Source organism: Cyanistes caeruleus, chromosome 2 (assembly GCF_971803275.1).
Source record: "Cyanistes caeruleus chromosome 2, bCyaCae1.hap1.1, whole genome shotgun sequence".
Classification (NCBI taxonomy): domain Eukaryota; kingdom Metazoa; phylum Chordata; class Aves; order Passeriformes; family Paridae; genus Cyanistes; species Cyanistes caeruleus.
Window position 1 is genome coordinate 7,476,829 of NC_141702.1, and position 21,439 is coordinate 7,498,267.

General features: G+C 36.9%; 1 protein-coding gene across 1 annotated transcript in view; it reads left to right on the forward strand.

Moving 5' to 3' along the window:
- WDCP (WD repeat and coiled coil containing) overlaps positions 1 to 15,608 on the forward strand; it is a 16,279-nt gene extending 671 nt beyond the window's left edge. Inside the window, 4 exon segments of the mRNA XM_023924320.2 lie at positions 363 to 2,282; positions 11,050 to 11,170; positions 14,325 to 14,461; positions 14,463 to 15,608. Of these exon segments, the coding sequence (XP_023780088.2) occupies positions 363 to 2,282; positions 11,050 to 11,170; positions 14,325 to 14,461; positions 14,463 to 14,486 (2,202 nt within the window). The 3' untranslated portion in view covers positions 14,487 to 15,608.
- The last annotated feature ends 5,831 nt before the right edge of the window (positions 15,609 to 21,439 follow it).

The following is a 21,439-nucleotide window of genomic DNA, read 5'->3' on the forward strand; positions in this document are numbered from 1 at the left end:
CAAAGTATTAGTGTTATTTTTAAATATATTCCCAGCACTGAAGAGTTAAAAATAGCCTTCTACGAAAACGCACAGTAATTGGTTAAACCTTGTTAGCAATCACATGAAGATAATAACTCCTCCCAGGAAAAGACCTAGCCAAAGCAGCTTTGACATGGATTTATACTTAGAAGAGCAGCTGCAGGCCTACAGAGAAGGAGTTCACAATATAGACTCTTGGATGATTAGTGGAAAATAGCAGCTTGATGCTGGAAAGGAAGGGAAGGAGACATGAGAAAAAAATTTTCTCACGATGATCCGCAAGTGAATTCCATGGATTCTCTACTTTGGAACAATCACCATTAGAAAGAAAGCCTAAAAAGATGGACCTGGGAAAGGCAAAGCTGCTGAGAACTGGCCTCAATGCTTTATATCAAGCTATCCACCCTGTGCATGGAATTGCCTGGACAGATGGGAAGCAAGTGATACTGACTACTTTATACTATCAAAATGGAGAGCTGAAGTTTGGAGACTCAAGCATTGTTGGTCAATTTGAACATGTGCATGGGCTTTACTGGGGCCCATGTTGCTCTACAGATACCCCAGCTCTGCTCGCTGTTCAGCACAAGAAGCATGTAAGCATTTGGCAGCTGGTCTACAGCAGTGCAGAGAAGAAAAAGCCCTTGATTTCTCAGACTTGTGAAGTTGGTGAGCCATTTCCACTGCTTTCTCAGGGCTGTGTCTGGCATCCAAAGAAGGAGATCTTGGCTGTACTTACAAAACGAGATGCTTCAGTCCTGCATGCCGTTCGTACTGACAACACACGGGTTAAGGCAGAGATCAAAAGCAGCGGACTCATTCACTGTGCTTGCTGGACTAAGGATGGTAATCGTTTAGTAGTCGCTATAGGCAGTGCCCTGCACTCCTACATATGGGATAATGCTCAGAAAACTCTAAATATCTGCTCCTTTTGCCCAGTTTTTGATGTGGGAGGTTATATCTGCGCTATAGAAGCCACTCTGGATTTCCAAATTGCTGTAGCTACTGAGCTTCCTTTAGATAATATCTGTGGTTTCAATGCAGGCATTGCATTTGATGTGCCCTCAGGTACAGAAGCTGGCTCTTTAATCTCACAGTCTGCTTTGGTGCTCGGTGATGAGGAATACTCCATGGACACACGAAGAAAGTCCATAGATTCAGATAGATCAGGTGTTGATTCCGTTGCTTCTTCTTCATCAGGTCCTGTGGATTTGACCCATATCCTTGCAAACCACCGTCGGTCTGATCCCAGTCCTCTCATTACTCTGAAACGCAAAGACTCTGCCGCAACAAATGGTCAAGATTCTTCTCACTTGATCTTGGTAACTTTTGAGAGGAAGGTAACGACCACCAGAAAAGTCACCATCCCAGGTATTCTGGTTCCTGATATAATGGCTTTTGACCTTAGAGCTCAGATTGTGGCAGTAGCCTCTAATACTTCTAATATTGTTCTGGTGTATTCAGTAACCTCTTCCAGCATGCCTCACATTCAACAAATCCAGCTGGAAAAAAATGAAAGACCAAAGGGTCTGTGCTTTTTAACAGATAAACTCTTATTGATTCTAATTGGCAAGCAGAGGTTCCCTGAGCCTAATCTTATTCCATCTTCAAGTTCAGACAGGTATGTAATGCGTCTTATGGTCAAAGAATTGATGCTGGAAGAAAATTCTTCAGCACTGCCTGAGACTAAGCAGAATATGTTCTATAACCTTGAATCCTCTGTTAATATACCTGGAAGAAGAAAATTCTTTGAGAATCTTGCCACAGAAGACCAGCCTCAAAGCAGGGAGTTGTTAATACCAAGAAGCACAGTTATTCAGTCTCCAAGTGGCAGGAGAAGACTCATTGAAGAAGTAAAGAGCCCTAGTTATGAGCAGAGCCCTTCATCAAGTGTGAGTGACCTGGATGAAAAAAGGCTCCCAGGTGACTCCTCGGTGGCCTTGGAAACATTGGATGCTGAACCTACAAATCGCTCAGTGTCTCTCCGTGGTTTTGGATCACCTAGCAGGATTTCCAGCAGACCGACATCCCCTAAAGTGCAGTTCAGTGTGATCCAAGAAGCATCAAATTCTCCTAAAAACAACAATTTGCCAAGTGAAAGGGGAATGAGTCACATATCTAGAAATCTAGAGAGACTTTGTGGCAGTTTCAATGAGTTACAGCTGAGCCTTTCCGAAATTACGGACTTTGCTAGGAACGGGAGGAGGATATCTTTAGCCTACCCATGCTCCCAGGAGCCGCCTGTCGTGCGTGTCACTTACCAGGTAACATTTTGTCAGCTTAGAAATACTGTGATAGGAACCAAACATTTTTAAACAATCTTGCATTTTTTAAACCGAGAGGATGAAGTTTATTCTTATCATAAGAAATGTAACCTAGGTTCGGCATCAAGTTTAATCTAAAATGTAATTATAATTTTTCATTGGAACAGTAACTCAGGATGATGTGGATAGTTTAGAGGATACTTAACATGGGAGATTTGCCTGTTTGTTCTTTGATCATGCACAATTGTCTTGGACACTGACTGATTTTGTGTGCATCTGTCAGGACAGAACAGAGACAGAGTTGTTAATCTACAAAAGACTTATATTTTAGTTTAGTTCAGAGATAAGACAATGAATGGGGGGCTACAGTAGCTCACCAGAAATGTAATAACTTTAAACCTGAGCTCAGATCCAGGGTCTTAAGATAGACAGACTCACAAGAAGACTGAAAAAAAGTATTGAATCTCAATTTATGGAAAATTTAAATGGACATTACATGAATTTGGCTTATTTCTAATTTGATTTCTCAACACTATTCTTTGCAAAATAAGATGTACTCAATTTGAAAAACACATAACCACTTAAAATTTTATGAAAAAAAACCCTCTAAGAAACAAAACCCTTCCAATCCATCAATATGTAATTATGATTTCATTAAATCAGAATTAATATCAGAATTTCAAACCATCATGTTCCTATCTACCCTTGTTTTGGCAAATTTCCTCCTAACTTCAATAAGAATTTCAACTAAGGAATGTTAGTTGGCTAATTATTTCTATCTACTATTTTTAATATTATTCACAGGAATACGAACATTATTAACATGATCAGATTTTTGAACATGCTGATTGTAATGATACAACTGGTGTCCCTTTCAGGATGTAGATTCCAATTATAAATGCATTCTTATTTACTGTAACATAAGCAGCATTATGTCAAAATAATACACTGCATTATGATGATGCTGAAGCAAATTTTACTTCCTTTAACTTTAAAGGAAGCCATACAGACATCTAAATACCCCTCCTTAAACACTCATTAAGGGAATGGTGCCTCAATTCAAGAATGGTCATTACTTTCTAGTAATCGTTTACTTGGCATTTAAACACATTCTGGTGTGTTGAGTTCTCTGGACAAAAACAATGATTTCAATCTGAATTAGTCAATAATTTAACTTGAACACATTATACAAATTCTGGTAAAAAAGCAGCATGTCTACTTTAAATAATTTAGGATTTTATTGGCCAAGAAGCAAGCCCTTCTGTTCTCCAGAATGTTCAAATTAATTTTGATTTCTTAACAAAAATCAATTTATTTATTTAGCAAGCAGCCCTATTTCTAGGATTCAATTGAATTAACCTTTCCCAAGAGAAGTTTTATTTGTGACATATAACATTAATCTAAGATCTGAAGCTGCTGTACACATGCTTGCACCATAAGTAAGAATTAGTTAACTTGTTATTTTTCTTCAGAAAAAAACCCAAAAAAATTAAGTGCTTCTGAAATACTGCTAGAAAAACTATGTTTTGAAAGGAATACTTATTTATCCAAACAGGTTAGTTTCACATTAAGCCAGCAGCAAGCACTGCTAGCACGGCATTACAATGACTAAGAAAAAGTGCCACTAATGCCTTCCCACACACAGCTTTCGTGGGGAAGTCTCAACTAATGCCTTGTATAGTTCAGCCCCTCTTCTGAAATCAAACAGGATCACAGCATGATGCCAAAAAATAATGAAGAGTAGACTTTGCAGAAAGATCTACAGACAGACAGGGAAATATTTGCTTCATAAGCAATTGAAAATTTTCAGAGAAATTGATGTTTTGATTAGTTTATATTCAGACATCTGAAACTTGTTCCTCCTTCAGGAGTTGTTTAGTGCACGGTGAGCTCAGAGACCAGCTGGGCTGTGGGTTCCAGCCAGACTCTGTGTTCACTGAGCAAAAAGTCAGGAAATAGCTTTATTGCCATATGATATAAATATCAGCCAGTGGAAAACATTCTAAGCTTTAGGAACACTGCAGTCCAGTCAATAATATGGCCATTATCTTCCAGCTCTTCGTGCCAAGTGCATGTCTTCTTAAGTGTCTCTATAATCCCCAGCACAGCAGAGGCTCAGTCTTGATTGAGAAATCTATTGTACTAAAGAATATAATGATCAGAACTGCATAACCATATTTATGCATTTAAAAAATAAAATGAAAGTTTAAAACATAATAGATAAAAACGTAGCAATAATTAACAAGCAGTTATGAACACTGTTTTGCAGAAGCGTTATTGACACATTTATGGGTACTTCCTGTTCTGCTTAGAAAACTAAAAAACCCAAACATTTATTACTTAATAATTCATAATGTCTGCACATTTAACAGTCATCAAAACCTTTGTTTATCCTGTTAGTGCAAGCCTGCCTGTAACTCCTCTGAAGTCACATCTATGCAGTGTTACCAGAATTTGTATTCTTTGTAGTTCATAGCCATAGAAGAAAACCACGATCATTCACACTTTGGAAATGTCACTGCACTATCACTTTTGTAATAGCATTCAGCCACCAGAGGTAACTTGATCATTCAACCCTGAAAAGCAAATATTATTGCTCTTTCATCACATACAGGCTTGTGATTCAGGGGAATGTGGGAGGGTAGACAGACAAACGCAATAAGAAGATATTCTTTAAAAAGAAAAAAAAAAAGAGGATCTGTCAAATTTTTTTTTCTGTTTCATTTTGCAAAACGATATTTTTATCATCCTTTTCCCTCAGAAAAGAAACAGCTGCAGAATATTTAAACTAGTCTAATTCAAAAGCTAATTACAGTGGAAATAAAGCCAATCTGGATCTCAAATTAAAGACATTTAGGCAAACCTCTCCAGGAGGAATAAGATTCATTTTAATCTGAAGAATATCTTTAAACTCCTACATCTTGTTCACAAGCAGTAGATGTCAAAAGTTTATATCACTGAGAGCATATATTGCATAATTAAACAGGAAATAATATCTTTTCAGCAATTTGTCACAATGACTTTCTTTTCTTAGCACTCACCAATAATTGTACACAAGTCAATTTGTACTTTTATAGTATCTTCCTACAATTTCCTATGGGAAACTTTAATGTCAAGGTCAGCTACAAAATAAACTTTTATTTTTTAATACACATATCTGGGAGGTGAACAGAAAGGATCCAAACATATGGCACTAAAGCTCTGATAGAAATGCATGACGTAAAGAATGGGAATATAAGGATGGCAGAGTAAAATGAGCGAAGAGCAGGCTGAAACGATGAGCTGTAATAAGACCATGAACCCTTCCAAAATCCAAAGAGCATTTCTGACTTGGGCTGAGCAATAGAAAGTAAGTCATGAAAATGATGGAAGAGGAAGCTGATATGACTGCTCCCTGGAGTAAGAAACTAGTCAGCTATCCTGAAATTTATAAAGAAGAGATTTAGGATGACTGTAAAAGAAAGACCTGCAGTAGTCAAGAGAAGTGTGATTAATGCATGGATAACATTTTGAGCAAAGGTTGAGGAATTTGTTATGAACAAATTCTGTCAACAGTGTTCTGAAACTGATCAATAGCAGACAAGCAGGGTCTCTAGAGGAGACACAATTCCTTTTGTTAGAGCAGATGATTTGTTTGTTGGATACGCAGGTGCAAAAGGAAAGGAACATGCAATGTCAAAAATGAAGCAAGCCAAGTTTTAACTGCACAAAGAAAGTAAAGATCATACATAAAGACCATGGAAGCACAAGCACAAAAGGTGTATCTTAGATGACAGTACACCTGAAACAGTAGCTGCAGAACTATTAACAGAGAGACAAGAGGAGAGAAATCCCAGCATCGTGTCACCAGGAATGTTGATGTGCCCTATAAATGCAAATTGCACTGGGATTTAAGCACCTCTGAGCACCTTAGATCTCTTCCAGCGTAAACATTTTACAGGCTTATGCTTCTCTGCCAGGTTAATTAAGGTTGCAATTGGAATGTCCCACATAAAGGTAAGGAAAGGAAAGACAGCAATATCTCCACCACAATAAAAACAGAATCTACCAGAAAGCAGGCAGGAGTCACAGCAGCAGTAGAAATAATGACAGAGAAGGGGAGCAGTGCAAGCTGTCAAACCTAATGAACACTACCTGTGGCAGTGCTGCACAAGGCGCAATGAGAATGTAAATCATAATTCTCCTTCCTTTTCAATGCTCTCTTCCTTAGCTATTTCAGTGTCTTCTGGAACAGAACCCCCATATTTAGCTAATTTACTAGCTTTTTCTCATCCTGGACAACAAATATAGGGGCAAAGTAAAAGCAAGCTGAGTAATGGGTACTAAGGTATCAAACCTGAAATCACCAGTGGAGCACAACACAGTTGAAATCAAGGGTTTAAAAGAATGAAACCAGAATCCTAGAAAACTACAGCACTATTCACTGTACAATGCATGTACTAACCTGATACCTATCCCTTATGAAAGAACACATTATTAACACAAAGGAGATGAAAAATATTTAAAATACCTGTAGTTCAGTACAGTATTTGAAATCAAGCCACAGGGGAAATTATTTGTTCAACAGCAGAGAATAGGGATTAATAGAAGAAAAATAAGATAGTTAAAGAATTAACTGCAGGGGAGATAGGAATAGTTATAGTAATATAGAAGAAAATAGAAAAAAAATTACTAGTGGATTTTTTCATGGTGGATTTTCAAGCTCGTGTAAAAGTTTCATTAATGATCTGCTGAATTATGCTTATAAAATCTGCATATGACATGCAGTCAGTAATATTTTTGATAAAGGATCAGGATTTCAGATCTGTAAATTGATGACTATTATTTAACATCTAGAATAAAAAAAAATAAATTGAAATTAACTAAATGAACTAATATAAAGGGCATAGTAATATATTCCAGGATTAAGAGATGAAATTTCTGCTTTTGTACATGCTAAATGACTACAAGATGATTGTGAATCCAAAATACAATACTGTTATGAAAAGAACAAAGGCAGTGTGGGGACATATCAGTGAGGCACATCCTTCAGCAGGTATAGAGCACTGGCAACACAGCTGGCAGGTCTCATCTGAAAATCATTTCACATTCCTAGGCATCCATGGGCAAGAAAGATACATTGAGACTTCAACTGATTGCTAACCCAATGTCAATAAAATCAGCTCTGATTGGTAGCACATTCTCATTTACTTCATTGTTTCATCTATTGTTGAATTTAAGTTCATTGCGGTGATCTTAGCATGCAGAGGAGCATAGGCAGTGGTTTAGGAAATACAAGACAAATTAAGAAAAGGTCAAGAGGTAGAACCAGCTCCAGCTGACTGCTCAGTGGGGTCCAAAATAGGGAGAGAAGGCATATTCATTTATTGTGCAGACATCTGTGAGGTGTGTAACATCTCATCCAGGAATCCTTTTGCCTTAGTAAATTATTTTTTTTTCGTACCTATTTGCAATCCAAAATGTGAGTTTTGAAAGAGTTTGGCACTGCTGTGATAGGCTGGCTGCTGCCCAGAACACCCTTTATAGGCTATAAAATCTCATCTGGGCAGGCTGACACAGGTGAAGGAAAACAATTATTGAACTGATCATTTATTTTTTCTGGGTTTTTGTTGAAGAAGAGTTGGACTTACTACAGAAAGTTGGCTAAAGAAACTTAATCTGAAAATATACACTAACGTATGTGGAAATATACTTGCTTCTTCTGTGATTAACATGTTCTTTGTCTACTAATAAACTCTATTCTAGAATAAAGCAACTAACACAAGGGATTTTAATCTGGGAATTTCAGGTTCTCTAATTCCTATTGGAGATAAATAACAATATAGCAAAAACAGACATGGATTTTGGGAAGAGGTGGATTAAATCTAGATTTGGCTAGAAAATTATCTTTGGGTTAAGGCATGAAAGTGGGAAGTACCAAGGCAAGCTTTTAGTTGTACCTCTACCTCTGTCACAAATTACTTCCATGACCTTGACTAAATCTCTTAAGCTCCCTGTATAATGATATGATCATCTATAGAAAGGGGTTACTAAGAGTTACCTGCCTCACAAGAAGGTAGAGGTTTAAATCAGTTAATCTGTGACATGTGTGTGAACACATTCCTCCAAGAGAAGGCACATTATCATCACTTAAACTGAGCATTAAACAAAAAGGCTAAATAATTAGAAGATTATAACAGAGAAAGATTCTTGACCTGACAGAATTTGTAAAAAGTTAAAAATAAGTGTGTAAAATGATTATGTTTATCATTATAAATAGAAGTATATGACAAAGACAGAGAAAATAGCACATATGACACTGGCAGTGACAAAAGACAAACAACCAAGTCTTGATCTTTCAGGTCTGTACTTGAAAAACTGTTTAGGATAAAACGTAGGTGTTGTGTAGTTTTGTGTATACAAAAATGTCTTTCATTCCCAATGGCTGTTCCAATAATAATATACAATGCTATATAGAAAACAAACTAGAAGAAAGTTGTCTTGAGTATATGTTTCCATTTAACTTATTTTAAGTCAAGAGAGACAGAGCTAGATTATTTTCTGATAACTCTTGAATTGAAGCATATCTATGTGGAAAATGGACCACTTGGGACTAGGCGATGAGCCTGTCTCATTTACAGTCCATTTTTTTCTATAATTCATGAACTGAAGTTCCAGTTTAAATAAACTCTGCTATGTCAACCTGAACTCAGGAAAATGAAATAATTGTTAGATGTGCTAGTCCACAATCTGCAGCAATGACAAAGCTTTGCACAAATACCTGCACAGGCAAAGAGCAACTTTGCAATGCCTGTGCAAAGTACACGCTCACTGCTGAACATTCAGCCTACTGAGTTTTGGGTGTGTTTAGGTTTAAGAGAATATAATATTACATTACTTGGAAATACCTAAAAGTTACAAAGAATTTCTTTTATATAGTCACAGCTGTAACAAAACGTTGCGATAGGTTTATGACTAAGAAAACTTCCTTGAAAGTTTTCTTGAAAGTCTTCCTTGAAAGAAAACTTTCTTATGACTAAGAAATACTTCCTTGACACATTCCTTAGATATGTCCTTTATTAATTATGCACCAACAAATTTCTGGTTGTTTGGACTGTGGAAAAAAAGCTGAGAAGACCCTTGAAAGTTGGAAAGTTCGTGTTTTCAATGGAAAGATATTTTTTTATGGTTCTTATGTATAAAAATCAATCACAATAAATAAATAAATAAATAAATAACAAATCAGCCACAGACTATCTGCATGAGCAATTTATAGCAGATTGGGGGAAAAGACATTTGCTACAGTTAGCAGACATTCTGATTTACAGTATTCAATGTGGTTGCATGACAGCACAGATACTGTGTACAGAAAAGTGAAAGGGATTGATTTAGAGAGGTTGTTACACAGCAAAAATGCACACGTTCACAGAGAGCAACTGTCAAAAGACACAACAATTAGAAATGAAGACAAGCATTACAAGAGACATTTATTTAGTCAAAGGTCAGATTACTGTGCAGACAAATAGAAGATGCAGTTGTGAATTCATTCAACTGTTAAGTTTTACATTAGCAAGAAAAAATTCAAGGGTGTGAAGTAGACACAGACAGAATAGGACTAGAACAGGAGTTAGGATGGATGAGATCCTGTCAGCCCATTCTGAAACCTTGGATCCCTTTTGAATATATGAAACAGAGGGGTCTGTGAAATTGGGTAAATAGACTGTTTATTCATAACAAATATGTAAAATCTGGTGGTATTGCAAACATAAAGATGCCAAAGAAAAATAAACTAAGCAAAACATAACACATGGAACTACACAGGGAGAAAGCATGTAAAGAACAAAATGAAATTTACAGGACAAAGTATAGCAACATTATTTAGCAATATTTAGAAGAAAATGTCCCATTCACATCTATTTCATAATGACATTGAGTCATTGGAAAATTTTCAATATTAAAAGGACTTTTAAATGATAGCAGATAGGAAAATGTAAATTTAAATATATATCTACACCATGAACATAGTAGCTCAGCTATTTTTTGTCCTTGTACCTTGAAGTAACCAGAAAGATGAAACACAAAGATGTTTATTCTCAGGGACACCCAAATTTCATGAAGCACAAACAAGCCACCTTTATATTCAAGTGTGTTCTTCCAGTGAATATCAGAGCAAATTCCAAGGCTTAAAATACATACATTCCCTCTCTCTCAAAGCAAGATCACAGGATTCCCAAGCTACCCTGCTGTAACAGCTTTTCAGAGAGACTGTGGCTGTGTCCAGTCTCTCTGCAACACTCCCTGTGCCAAAATAACCCTGAGGTTATTTTAGCAGGGTGGAATAGCTGCCCAACAGCTCTCAAACCCACCTACACACAGAGCTGAAACTGAGCAGAGTACTCATTTACTCTGACAGCATCTGGAACAACATTATTCCAGGAATGATACATTCCCTTCCACTACACTGCCTTCAGGCAGGGAGGCCCAACAGACACACACATGCCCACCCCAGGACAATACACACACAGGGCTGAGGCAGCTTTGAGCTGCAGAAGCTCACACAGCAAAAACCAAAGAGACATTTTCATCCTCCTCATATGGGACTATGAAATTGTGCTTAGAATGGTACTGCATGATGATGTCATCTATAAACTGTAGGAAAGACAGACCAAAAATAAGCAAAATGACTAAAGAACTAAAAGGAGTAAGAGCAGAGGAATGGTTATAAGAACTCGGGCTCAATGTCTAAGCCATTAACAAGATCTTTTCTTTTACATACATGCATATGAAGAAAAGCTTTTCAAATGGATCAGTTACTGAAGAAACAAAAGATGTTCTCCTCTGTGATGGCAAGATCCATTTGAGTTTAGTCCAGCAGCTGTTTGATCTGCCTGTTATTGAAATGAAACACGGTATGTTCTTTTTATTTCTGCTATCTGGTTTCACCTGAGATATTTAGCATAAAAGAGGCGTTTGTGATAGAATAATTACCCCAGACTTTAGTAAACTGAGCTAACTACCTTTTTTGGAAGTGTGTGTTTTCCCATGTCTGAAATACAGCAGAGTCTCTTGAAATAATTTAAATGCTAATTAACTGCAAAGCTACCTATTAGCAGAGTAATATGTTAGGTGCCTCTGCAAAGGAAGGTTGAGAAAATAATCAGTACACTGTGATACCTGGAAGTAGAATTACGTTCCTAAAACCTTTTGGCATTTTGCTTCACCCATTCTTACTAGCACGTCTTGGCCCTAAGAGTAGAGTATAGGTTGGAGAAAAATTCACTCTCAGAATATATATATATATAGTCACATTTGGGATTATTTTAATGTAAGATAAAAAATGAAGCTCAATGTTCCTATTTGCCAATCTTCCATTTTTACCACCTACCACTGATTAACTCATAAAGACAGATGCCACAAAGGGAACTCTGGCCCCAGACTGGCCTCTGAATCGCCTTCTCCCTGTCTGTTCCTGTGACACCTTTTCAGCAACACACACTCTGCCACTTCTTAGCCATTTCTCTATAATGCTTCTGATGGCTTTTCTCATCATAGACTACTATGATCCTTTCCGAGGTAGTTCCAGAAGACAAGGATATGCAGGTTCCACATTTTTGTCAGGAATCTTCCTTGAGTATGCAGTGCACTGGAAACATATATGAAAAAATCCTACTTGCTGCTGAGATCTGAGCTATTTCCCAGCAGGCTTCTGCAGCAACATGATGCAGTGCTGCAGGGTGAGGAGGAGCTCATTTTTGGCCTGTATTTCCAGCTCTTGATTTTAGAAATAAATGTCCATAATAAACAAAGGGACTGAGAAAACCTCTATTCAGCTCTATAGAGCAGCTGAATATTTAATTAGCAGAACACCTCTCCTCAATTTCATGTATTAGACTTCAGAGATATCAAAAAGATAATGTCATAGATTCATCCTAACGTGTCCCTCTTTCTGCTCGGATTTCTGATATTGAGTCTGTATGCTTACAGCAAAAAGAAAAACTGAAACAACAGTCTTTCTAAAATTCACCAAAATCCTGCAAAATTATGATGTTTGGAACAGAAGCAGTTGTGTAGCTCTTTATTCAGTTCTAGATGGTACTTGCTTATATTCCTAAAAGTTTCTTTGGACACAAGACATAAATATTAAATGTGAAATTTAAAAATATCACTCCCGTCCTTTAATACTATATGATTAAAGGGTATATAATGACTAGCATGCTTGCATTATAATGACAGCCAGGCATTTTTACTATGAGTAAACACTTAAGCATTAATAGATTGGAGGGAAAAGCTTCACAACTGTAAGTCAAATTCATGTCCACAGCAATGCTGTTAAGATCATCAGAGTTAAAAGAGCAATGAGCTCGGCCTCATTGTTTGCACTTTAAGCCCAGAACTGTAATACCATTACCTGTGCTAAACATAGTCTGTCATGGAGTGCCCTGGTAGCAGCACACAGGAGTCTCTCTTTTTGGTACACCATCATAATAATTGTTCACTGTGAAAGGGACTACACTCTGCACATGGCTTTTCCATTGAAATATTCCATGGGATATGCTTCAAGCAAGTGTTACCAATGACACTGAGAATTCCCGGTATTTCAATAGACAAAAGTAAGTCTCAAGAGTCTGACACAACAGTATGCTTCATCAATTTGATGAACAATGGAATATCCATTTGGACCATAGAACTTCTGCTTTCAGGCCCACTGCTCACAGAATCTGAAATCTGTTCAGATTTAGAAAGAAAGTATTAAGAGCAGAAGATTAAAGATTCATGGTTTGGAAGGACAATCTTCTTATGATGTAACAGGTGACATGAGAACATATAACCAGCCTGGAAAAGTACTTTGATAGTAGTTAAAGAAGGGGAGATTTACCTTCTCCAAGAGCATGCTTTGTTATGACTGACAAAAAATAAGAATGGTTCATTTAGATTTTCCAGAGTTCCTTTTTTCACATTCAATTTCTAAAACAGTTTTATACCCAAAATCTAAAATCCCAACACAGAAACAATTGGGGCTTTCTTTCCCTCATATCCGAGCTAATGCCCCTGCTCAATAATGACAGAATCACATGCTCTAAGGAGAGTGTGTCATATAAGGGCTTCCACAACACTTTTAAGGTGTCACAGATTTTTTTTCCCATAAAGTGACAAACTTGGGAAAAAGAAAAAAAAAGAAAAAAGAGAATTTGCTCTTTTCTATGAGAACTGCAATATCCAGCCAAAAAGAAAGCCAGATGAATCATTAAATAAAATAAAAATTTTAAGCCAATTTGCTAAGAAGAGTAAAAACAAAGTGGGGGGAGGTTTATTTTCAACTTCTATGCAATTCAGAAAGAGAACCTAAATGGTTTTGAAGTCTTTTAGTTTTTAAATCTTGTCTCTTTTTTATTTTCAGAAAAAAAATATTTAAAATGTCATCCATATTTTGTTCATTCTCTTTAGAAGAAGATTCAATAAATAATTAAAAGACACAAAATTTTACCATAGCAGCTTTTTTAAATCATATTTGTAAATAATTTTCAAGGTGTAACTTTCTTCTATTTGCTATATGAATTTGAAAACATATGGAAAAATCTTGTTTTGACAGTAATGATCTGGAGACCCCTACTCCCTACTAGAACAAGCACAATCATTTTTGTTGGCAACTTTTCCAGTTTTTATAATCTCTTTGTCATTTGGGTAGAGCAGATGAGTGAAAAGGATGAGCAGATGTCATTAGAACAAAAGTCAGCATGGAAAGGCTGGTAGAGTTTTCAAAAGATGAAAATACGTACAGTTTATTAGAACTAGCAAAGATGCACCTTGTGTTTGAACTTAATTTAAACAAGGGATGAAATGCCTCAAACCTTGCAAGACCTTTAATTTAGCCCCTCACTGCATTTGCACAAAGGTGTGTTGAGCATGGATTGTCAGACCTTAATGTCATTAGTGTAATAAGGCTTTAGTGCACAAAAAGAAAGCCTGCTCTGCCTACGTGCTCACTGACTTTTAAAAACGTGCTTCTACATTTACATAACCAGATCAGTGCACTCATTTTCTTTTTTTGCTTAATTTTTGTAGGCTCTTCTTGGATTGTGCTCACTGCAGACAAGGACGGCTTTGTGCCATTAATATTCAAAGCTACACAAGAGATAATCATAAGGGATGGAACTGACAGTTCAGAAGTCTGTGGAGGTCACTCCCACAAAAAAAGCATCCCAATGCGACCACCAAGCAGAGTGACATAATTTCTGAACCAAGAACTCCAATGACCTTCTTTTCTCCTACAATACAGAGACATTCTGTGGTCTCAGATACAGAGAGACTAGAAAGCTGTCTACACGACTTTCCATGTACTGAAACTGTAAAATCTGTGGCATGGTTACACTATAGCTACATCCTCGGATCCGCTGGACCCTCACAACTTCTTCTGAAGGACTGGACCTTCAGCGAAGTTCACTGCTGCTGTTGTTATTAATGGCTGTCATGGAAGGGAGCAGAGAGACTACTGTCTACTTTGATTGAGGTCAGGATGTTCTTGGAGGAACAGTATAATGCTAAAAATCATGCAGTAACAACAAATCTAGCTGGTGCAGGTGTACAGTCTCCATAAAACTTGAAGAAAATACAACTGAAGAGCCTTTTTATTCATTAAGGAAAACCAGGATAGGGGGAAAAAAAAGGAAAATTGCTTCAGGCTCTCTTCTGTTCCAGCTGGGTCCCATGGAAACCTGCAACAATTTCAGAAATGTCTAATTTTTATATGAAAATGCTCAATTACTAAAAAGGCTGCATCACTGTCTCCTGTCAGTGTCTTACACAGCATGTAAATTTATACATGCACACAGAAGAAAAAGAAAAAAATCTGGCAAGATAAATTGAGGATCAAAGACGTTGAATGTAAATTTCATTTGGCTAAATGCAGGTGTATACACTGAACCTTTCATCTACACTCCTGCACGATCAGTCAAAAAAAGGAAAGCACTTCTATAGCAGATTACTCATGCCCTAACAGAGATTTCTAAAACTGATTGTGGTGATCTGTCCCTATTAAATAAATAAATAAGTGCCTGTTCCTTTCCACTGACTTCAAACACAAGCAGGAGGACTGGTTTGAACACAAACATTTACATTTAGCCAGGTGAACCTCAACCTCAGAGACAAGAGACAATACAGATACAGGCAAGAGTCAGGCAGGCAGATCCATGGAAGCTAAACTATCATGATTATGTGACAGAAATAGGCAAAAGGGAAGATCTTAATGAACTCCCTATTTTTTCCTCATTAAAATGCAAAGAGAAGAATAAAGCAGAGTGAGCAGCCATGTGTGCAAGGGCATTTTGTACTGCTGGAACCATGGAAAGGTGTGCCTGCTTCACCCTGTACAGCCAGGGAAACAGACTAGGAAAGATACTTAAGCTACTATTAGGAGTTATTTTTCCTACTGTGCATTTTGGGTCTTGTTAATACTCCTGGGGAGTCTTTTTTTCCCGTCCTGGGAACAGTGGCAAGCTCATTCATAGGGCATAGATACTAAAATCCAGTTACAGCACTTCACTCCATACAAACTCTGGGTCGAGACAGTAGATCTATGCTCTGAAGGACCTTAATGGGTTCAGAGGTTTGGCATTTAGTACCATTACAGTGATGCAGCCAGGAATCTCATAAGGAACAATTTCAGTTCTTGAAAAAAGTAAACACTTTCATTTCATTGAATTAAATGTTTTCTTCATGCAAATATCCTCCCAGGGACAAAGGAATCATCATTCTAAATCATCTACAACCACAGGCATGCAATACAGCAGAGGGTATTTGTACTACCTTGTTTGCAAAGATCTCTTTAAGCAGCCTCAAGAAGCATTCATGATTGTAAAAAAAAATAAACAACAAATAAATATGACTTTTTAAGTATTAAACACATCATTTACTTTATATTTATTTGGTTAATTGGAGTTTGTGCTTATTTGCATTAGAATTGTGGTTAAATGGGTTTTTGTATTACTACTGCTTTAAGAATTTTATTTAAGTGATGCTTTCCTTCACTGAAATCAGCACAAATCACTGAAATCAAATAACTAATACAGAGGTTCATAGACATAGCATGGTGAGGGAAGACATGATCAGATTTCCAAAGGACATAGCACATTTCAAAGCAGCAGATGTTTCTAATCCTGCAAATACCTTTGATTAACATCCTTGTGTCTCAAAAGTGTTGGGTACGTACAATGCTTATGTTACATCCAAGCAAAATAAAACTTAATTATAACTAACTAGAATAAAGGGAGGATATATTTTGGAGGACTACTTAGGCTCAAATAAAGGAAGAAACTACAATGAAATTTTTCTCACAAATATTATCTTCTATGGGTGATAATCTCATAGTTTGGTCCACTTGAATCAAAACACAGAAAGTGTTACAGGGGAACTCTGGGAAGATGAAAACCTGAAGTAGCAGAGATCAGCAAGTATCCAGGCATTAAAGATCTCTCAGAACTTACAACCAGACATTTCTTTGTCACTGTGTCATATGATCATTTTAGTTTTTCATGCATTACTCTTCTATAAAACAATCTGAGTGTTGAGGAGATGGGAAATTAAAGGAGATTCTTTAAACAGCTATCAAAGTTTGGTTTGGTTCTATTTGGTGGAACTAAAAAAGGACAAATATTCAGATGACAAAACAATTGGTTTCAGGGAGTAACTAGCTGTAAAATTAAAAACTTTAGTTCTGTGATTCTTAATGAATTTCTAAATTTGTTACATTTTGGTGACATTGTTTTCCCTCCTGTATGATTCAAAAATTAAGTAGGAGCCAATCTACCTAAAGGTGCCATCATCACCCAGCACAAATAGTCTGGTAACAAACAGGGACTACAGTTTATCCAGATAGACACTTAAAATTTTATAGGAAGGCTTAGGAAAAAATGCTATACATCAATTAAAATTGTATAATGTTAAAGAATAGAACTGCTCCCACATTTATGAATATGCTATTATGTACATATGCTTGAAAACAAGTATTTAAATCATATAGATACAGTCAAAAATGGACAACAATTGAACAAATAAATATTTGTTTTCAGGTAATGATTAAAGAGAGCAGTGCAGTGCAGAGCTATTTTATCTACTGTCTATCACAGGGCTGTAAAGTTAAAATTGAAAGTAACAAAAGCACTGCAAGAAGTGCTGAAGAGATTTATGCGAAGCAGAGGATAAATTTTCAGCTTTGGTTTGGATGGAGAACAGATGGAGAATCAGTGAAGAAGAGAGATAAAAGATGACTGTTCTATTAAGCACAAGCTGTACGGAAGATATTTGCAAGAACAGTGATAAAGGCATGTGGAGAAGGAGTTTGCACTAAACAAGTTGAGCAGAGAGGGGGCTGTGAAAAGGAGAAAAGCGTAGACAGAGAAGCATTCATCATTCTCCCCAAATGCTATTTTACAGGGCCAAAATCAATCAGTTTAGGAAAGGGGAATTGTTCAGATCATCTAAATGCCATGAAGCGCCAATCCTCTTTTATAGCTCCTTCTTTCACCAGCAGAAAGGACAGTCACCAGACTAGAAAGTCACCAGAAAAGGCAGTGTCCTCTGGAAGAATAAGGAGACTACTGCCGCTAAGCTCGTGTCCAGAGCCACCCAGCAGGGAAGTCTGTATTCTGTAATTAAACCAGAGGAAAACCAGAAAGACTAGGAATTAAATTAGAAGTGGAAGCAAAATGACGACACTTAGTATGCCAAACCAGTGGCACTCAGAAGTCTAAATGGGGTACCAGTTCCTCCAAAACATTTCCCCTGTGGGGGATAAACAACATACCACAAAGTCTAAATTTCCATTTTAATTACTCTGCATCTTTACCCAGCACATTTATATGCATCCCAGTGTATTTTTAGGAGTTGCTACAGCTTTACTTAAAAGTACAATCTGCTTCAAAGTTAAAACTTACCTTACGCTTTCCATAAGTTGCCTGCTAAGCATGCAACAGCCTCCTTTCTTTTAATGTTTGTTTTTTATGTATTGGCCCACTTGAGAAAATGCTAACAGAAGTTCTGTATTCCACATAGGCTTTTTCTTTTTTGATTTTGTAAACGGTATCATGAGAACAATAATAAAACAATATACAAATGAAATCCAGCAAAATCAAAGTAATCTGAAATTCTGCTGGCCAATTTATGATGATGACTTTGTACAATGAAATATTATTTTGTCATTCTTTATAATAGCTAAAAAGTGAGAGATCACAGCAGGAAGTGCATAAAGTAGGCCCTGAATTACACTCAACTAGTTCTTCCATTTTCCCCTCTATTACTCTAAAATAGTATTTTCTATACCTATGTGAGTTTCTTTAATATCTTTTCAGTCACTGAAACAGTATCAACAGTATCATCAAGCCTAACTTCCTTTCCCCTGATTCTCATTTTCCTCTGTATTTCCTATTTCCAAGCTTGGCTAATGAACTTATTTTTAGCTATATTTACTTTCAGGTTTTCCTTCCTTAACAGAAAACCACAAGCCCTGCACTATTTTCCCACTCAAAATGTAGCTGAGAAGTCCATCTCTCTAACCCAAAACAGTGCCAGTTATTCTGCAGTAACTCCTGTCAGATGTTTATCTAGCTTATTCTTAAAGAACCCAACATACAGTACCTGGTAGCACTAACCCATCCTGTAGAGCTGACCTGACTTTTAAGCATGTGAAGTTAGGCAAGGTAAATCCCAGGAGTTATGGAATTTCACACATGCAAGTACTTCTTTATTCTCCACTGTCACATGCAACTGAAATCAACTTATCTGTAATGTTAATAATACTTTTATATATTTATATATATGTTAACTAGTCAATGTTATGGTTTCATTTTTTTTCAGTGACTGAGGCAATTTCACAATCTTGATGTTAAATGCAAACTCACTTTGCTGAGGTTCATTAGTTCCTGACAGTATTATTATACAATGGACAAGGAGAGAGCTGCCATTCCCCCTCAGCTAATGACATTGATGTACCCCTCATTTGAGTCTCCAAAGTGAGAAAGATCCACCCCTCTTGTGCAGGTACCAAGACATCTTAGCAGCCAAGGCAGCACACAGCCAGGAGAGCATCCAAACACCACAGGGTGACACAACAGACAAACTGAAATGCTGGACAAATGCAAACCTTTAGTCCACTTCAGAGACAGCAGTCGCTTCCTTCCAATCAAACACGCTTAATACATTTTAAAAATATAAAAGACAGTATAGAAAGACACAGTTCTCAAGCATTATTTTATAAAAATAGTATAAAATTCACAATAATTTACTAATTTCAGCTGTTAAAAAATAAACTTTTGCTGTGTAAGAAAAGCTCTGATGCCCTTACACAAATTTAGCTGGAGACAAAGTTTTCCAAAGCAATACTGGTGATGTGACAAGACTCTTCATTCTCCATTGGACCCCTCTTCATGCATTCTGCAGTCACTGGATGGAAACACACAGACCCAAACATTTATGGGGCTAAAAATTCCAACCAAAACACTTTTAATGTGGATCCATTTCTCAATCCAACCCACAGCTCAGCTGCACACTTGTGCCAGCATAGAAGGCACACCAACAAAAACCAATATGACCACTGCTATTATAGTTCATTTCTTTTATCTGTTAGTGAATTCTGTGTCTCTCTACATATCAATAAGTTTATTTTTAATTGTCACACTTCAGAGCATTTTCAGTATGGCTCACTGCATTTGTTACATGTTTCCTACCTCAGAGAGCATAAGACCATTTAATTTCTGTAATGCTAATTGCTTCCCTTGCTATCTTTCCCTCAGAAACTTAGTTCACCTAAGTCAAATGAAGAAAAGTCAGAATACTGGCTCCACTGCAAATTACTGTCAAAATTTCCCTTGAACTTCCAACAAGTCACGATTTCATTTAGTTTGTAAATATTCTTATACTCATGTAATGATTTCATTCAGTTTGTAAATATTCTTATGCTCATGTATTTCGTACATAGCTGTCATCTCCATTTCCATGTCTACCCTTTCTCATTAACATTTTATTTAGATATCAATGATATTGTTACCAGCACAAAATGTAGTTACACTGATCTTCATTGATACACTGGTATCTCAAAACACTTGTACCTCTTAATGGCATAAAAGAAAACTGCAAATGACAACAGTGGGCCAGAAATGCAGGATTAACCTAAACAGCAGCAAAGATCAGAGAAGTGCTTTGCAGATTAGTTACATAAAAGAAAAATAGAAAATATATCTGTAGGAGACAGAAATATCTAGGACTGAATTGTTTACAGGCAAGGAAGGGTTCTCACAGCAACATTTACAAAGAATGAGAAAAGATGTCTATATATATGGCACAAGGAAAAGGGAATCCAGATGCCTACCAGAAAGATTAAGATTTGAACAACACCTTTCACAAGATAAAGTTAAATATCTCTAATTACATGATTTGTATATCATCTTGGTTCTGGATTAACCACAGTTACAAGGATGTGCAGTTTAAAAGAAGATACCATTTGCTCTGAAGACATATGCCTGGGAATGTCCTTGCAAAGATTATTCCAAAGGAACACTGTCCTATCAAAAATCCTTCTTTACAACATGGCTGGTTTACACAAATTAATTTTAAAATGGAAAGACTCTTAAGAGGCTATCTTATTTTCAATATACATTATGCTATTCTGGTTGTGTGTGTTATTTATGGTATACACCAAACGGAGAAGTCAGGAGACTGATTTTTACTTTGTATCACTTCCACAGCAGGACAAGAATATTTGGTTGATGTACAACTTTATTCCAGTGTCTTTATTCCATGTCTGGAAGGTCTGTTGTGACTATTCACAGTTTAGATCCTTGTTTGGGGCAGCTGTCTATTAAATACTTGAAAACTGTTCTGTCCATTAGGTCTCCCTTGAGTCTCCTTTTCTCTATGGAACACCACTCTTCTATTTCTCTCACAGACATCCGCCCTGAATCTCGTTTCTCTGCCCTATGCCAGCATGCAGTGTCTTTCCTGAACTGCAGCAGAGTGGGTAGAACTCAGCTGAAGGCCTGTTTCAGACATGGAAAAGCACTGGTGCAGGTTTTTGCACACAGAAAAAATAAGCTGACACAGCGTGAACCACTGCAGGGGGTGATAAACATTCCTGTCTGAGTTTTGTACATTTCCCATGCCTTCTTCCCGGTGTAGAAAACAGCCAACTA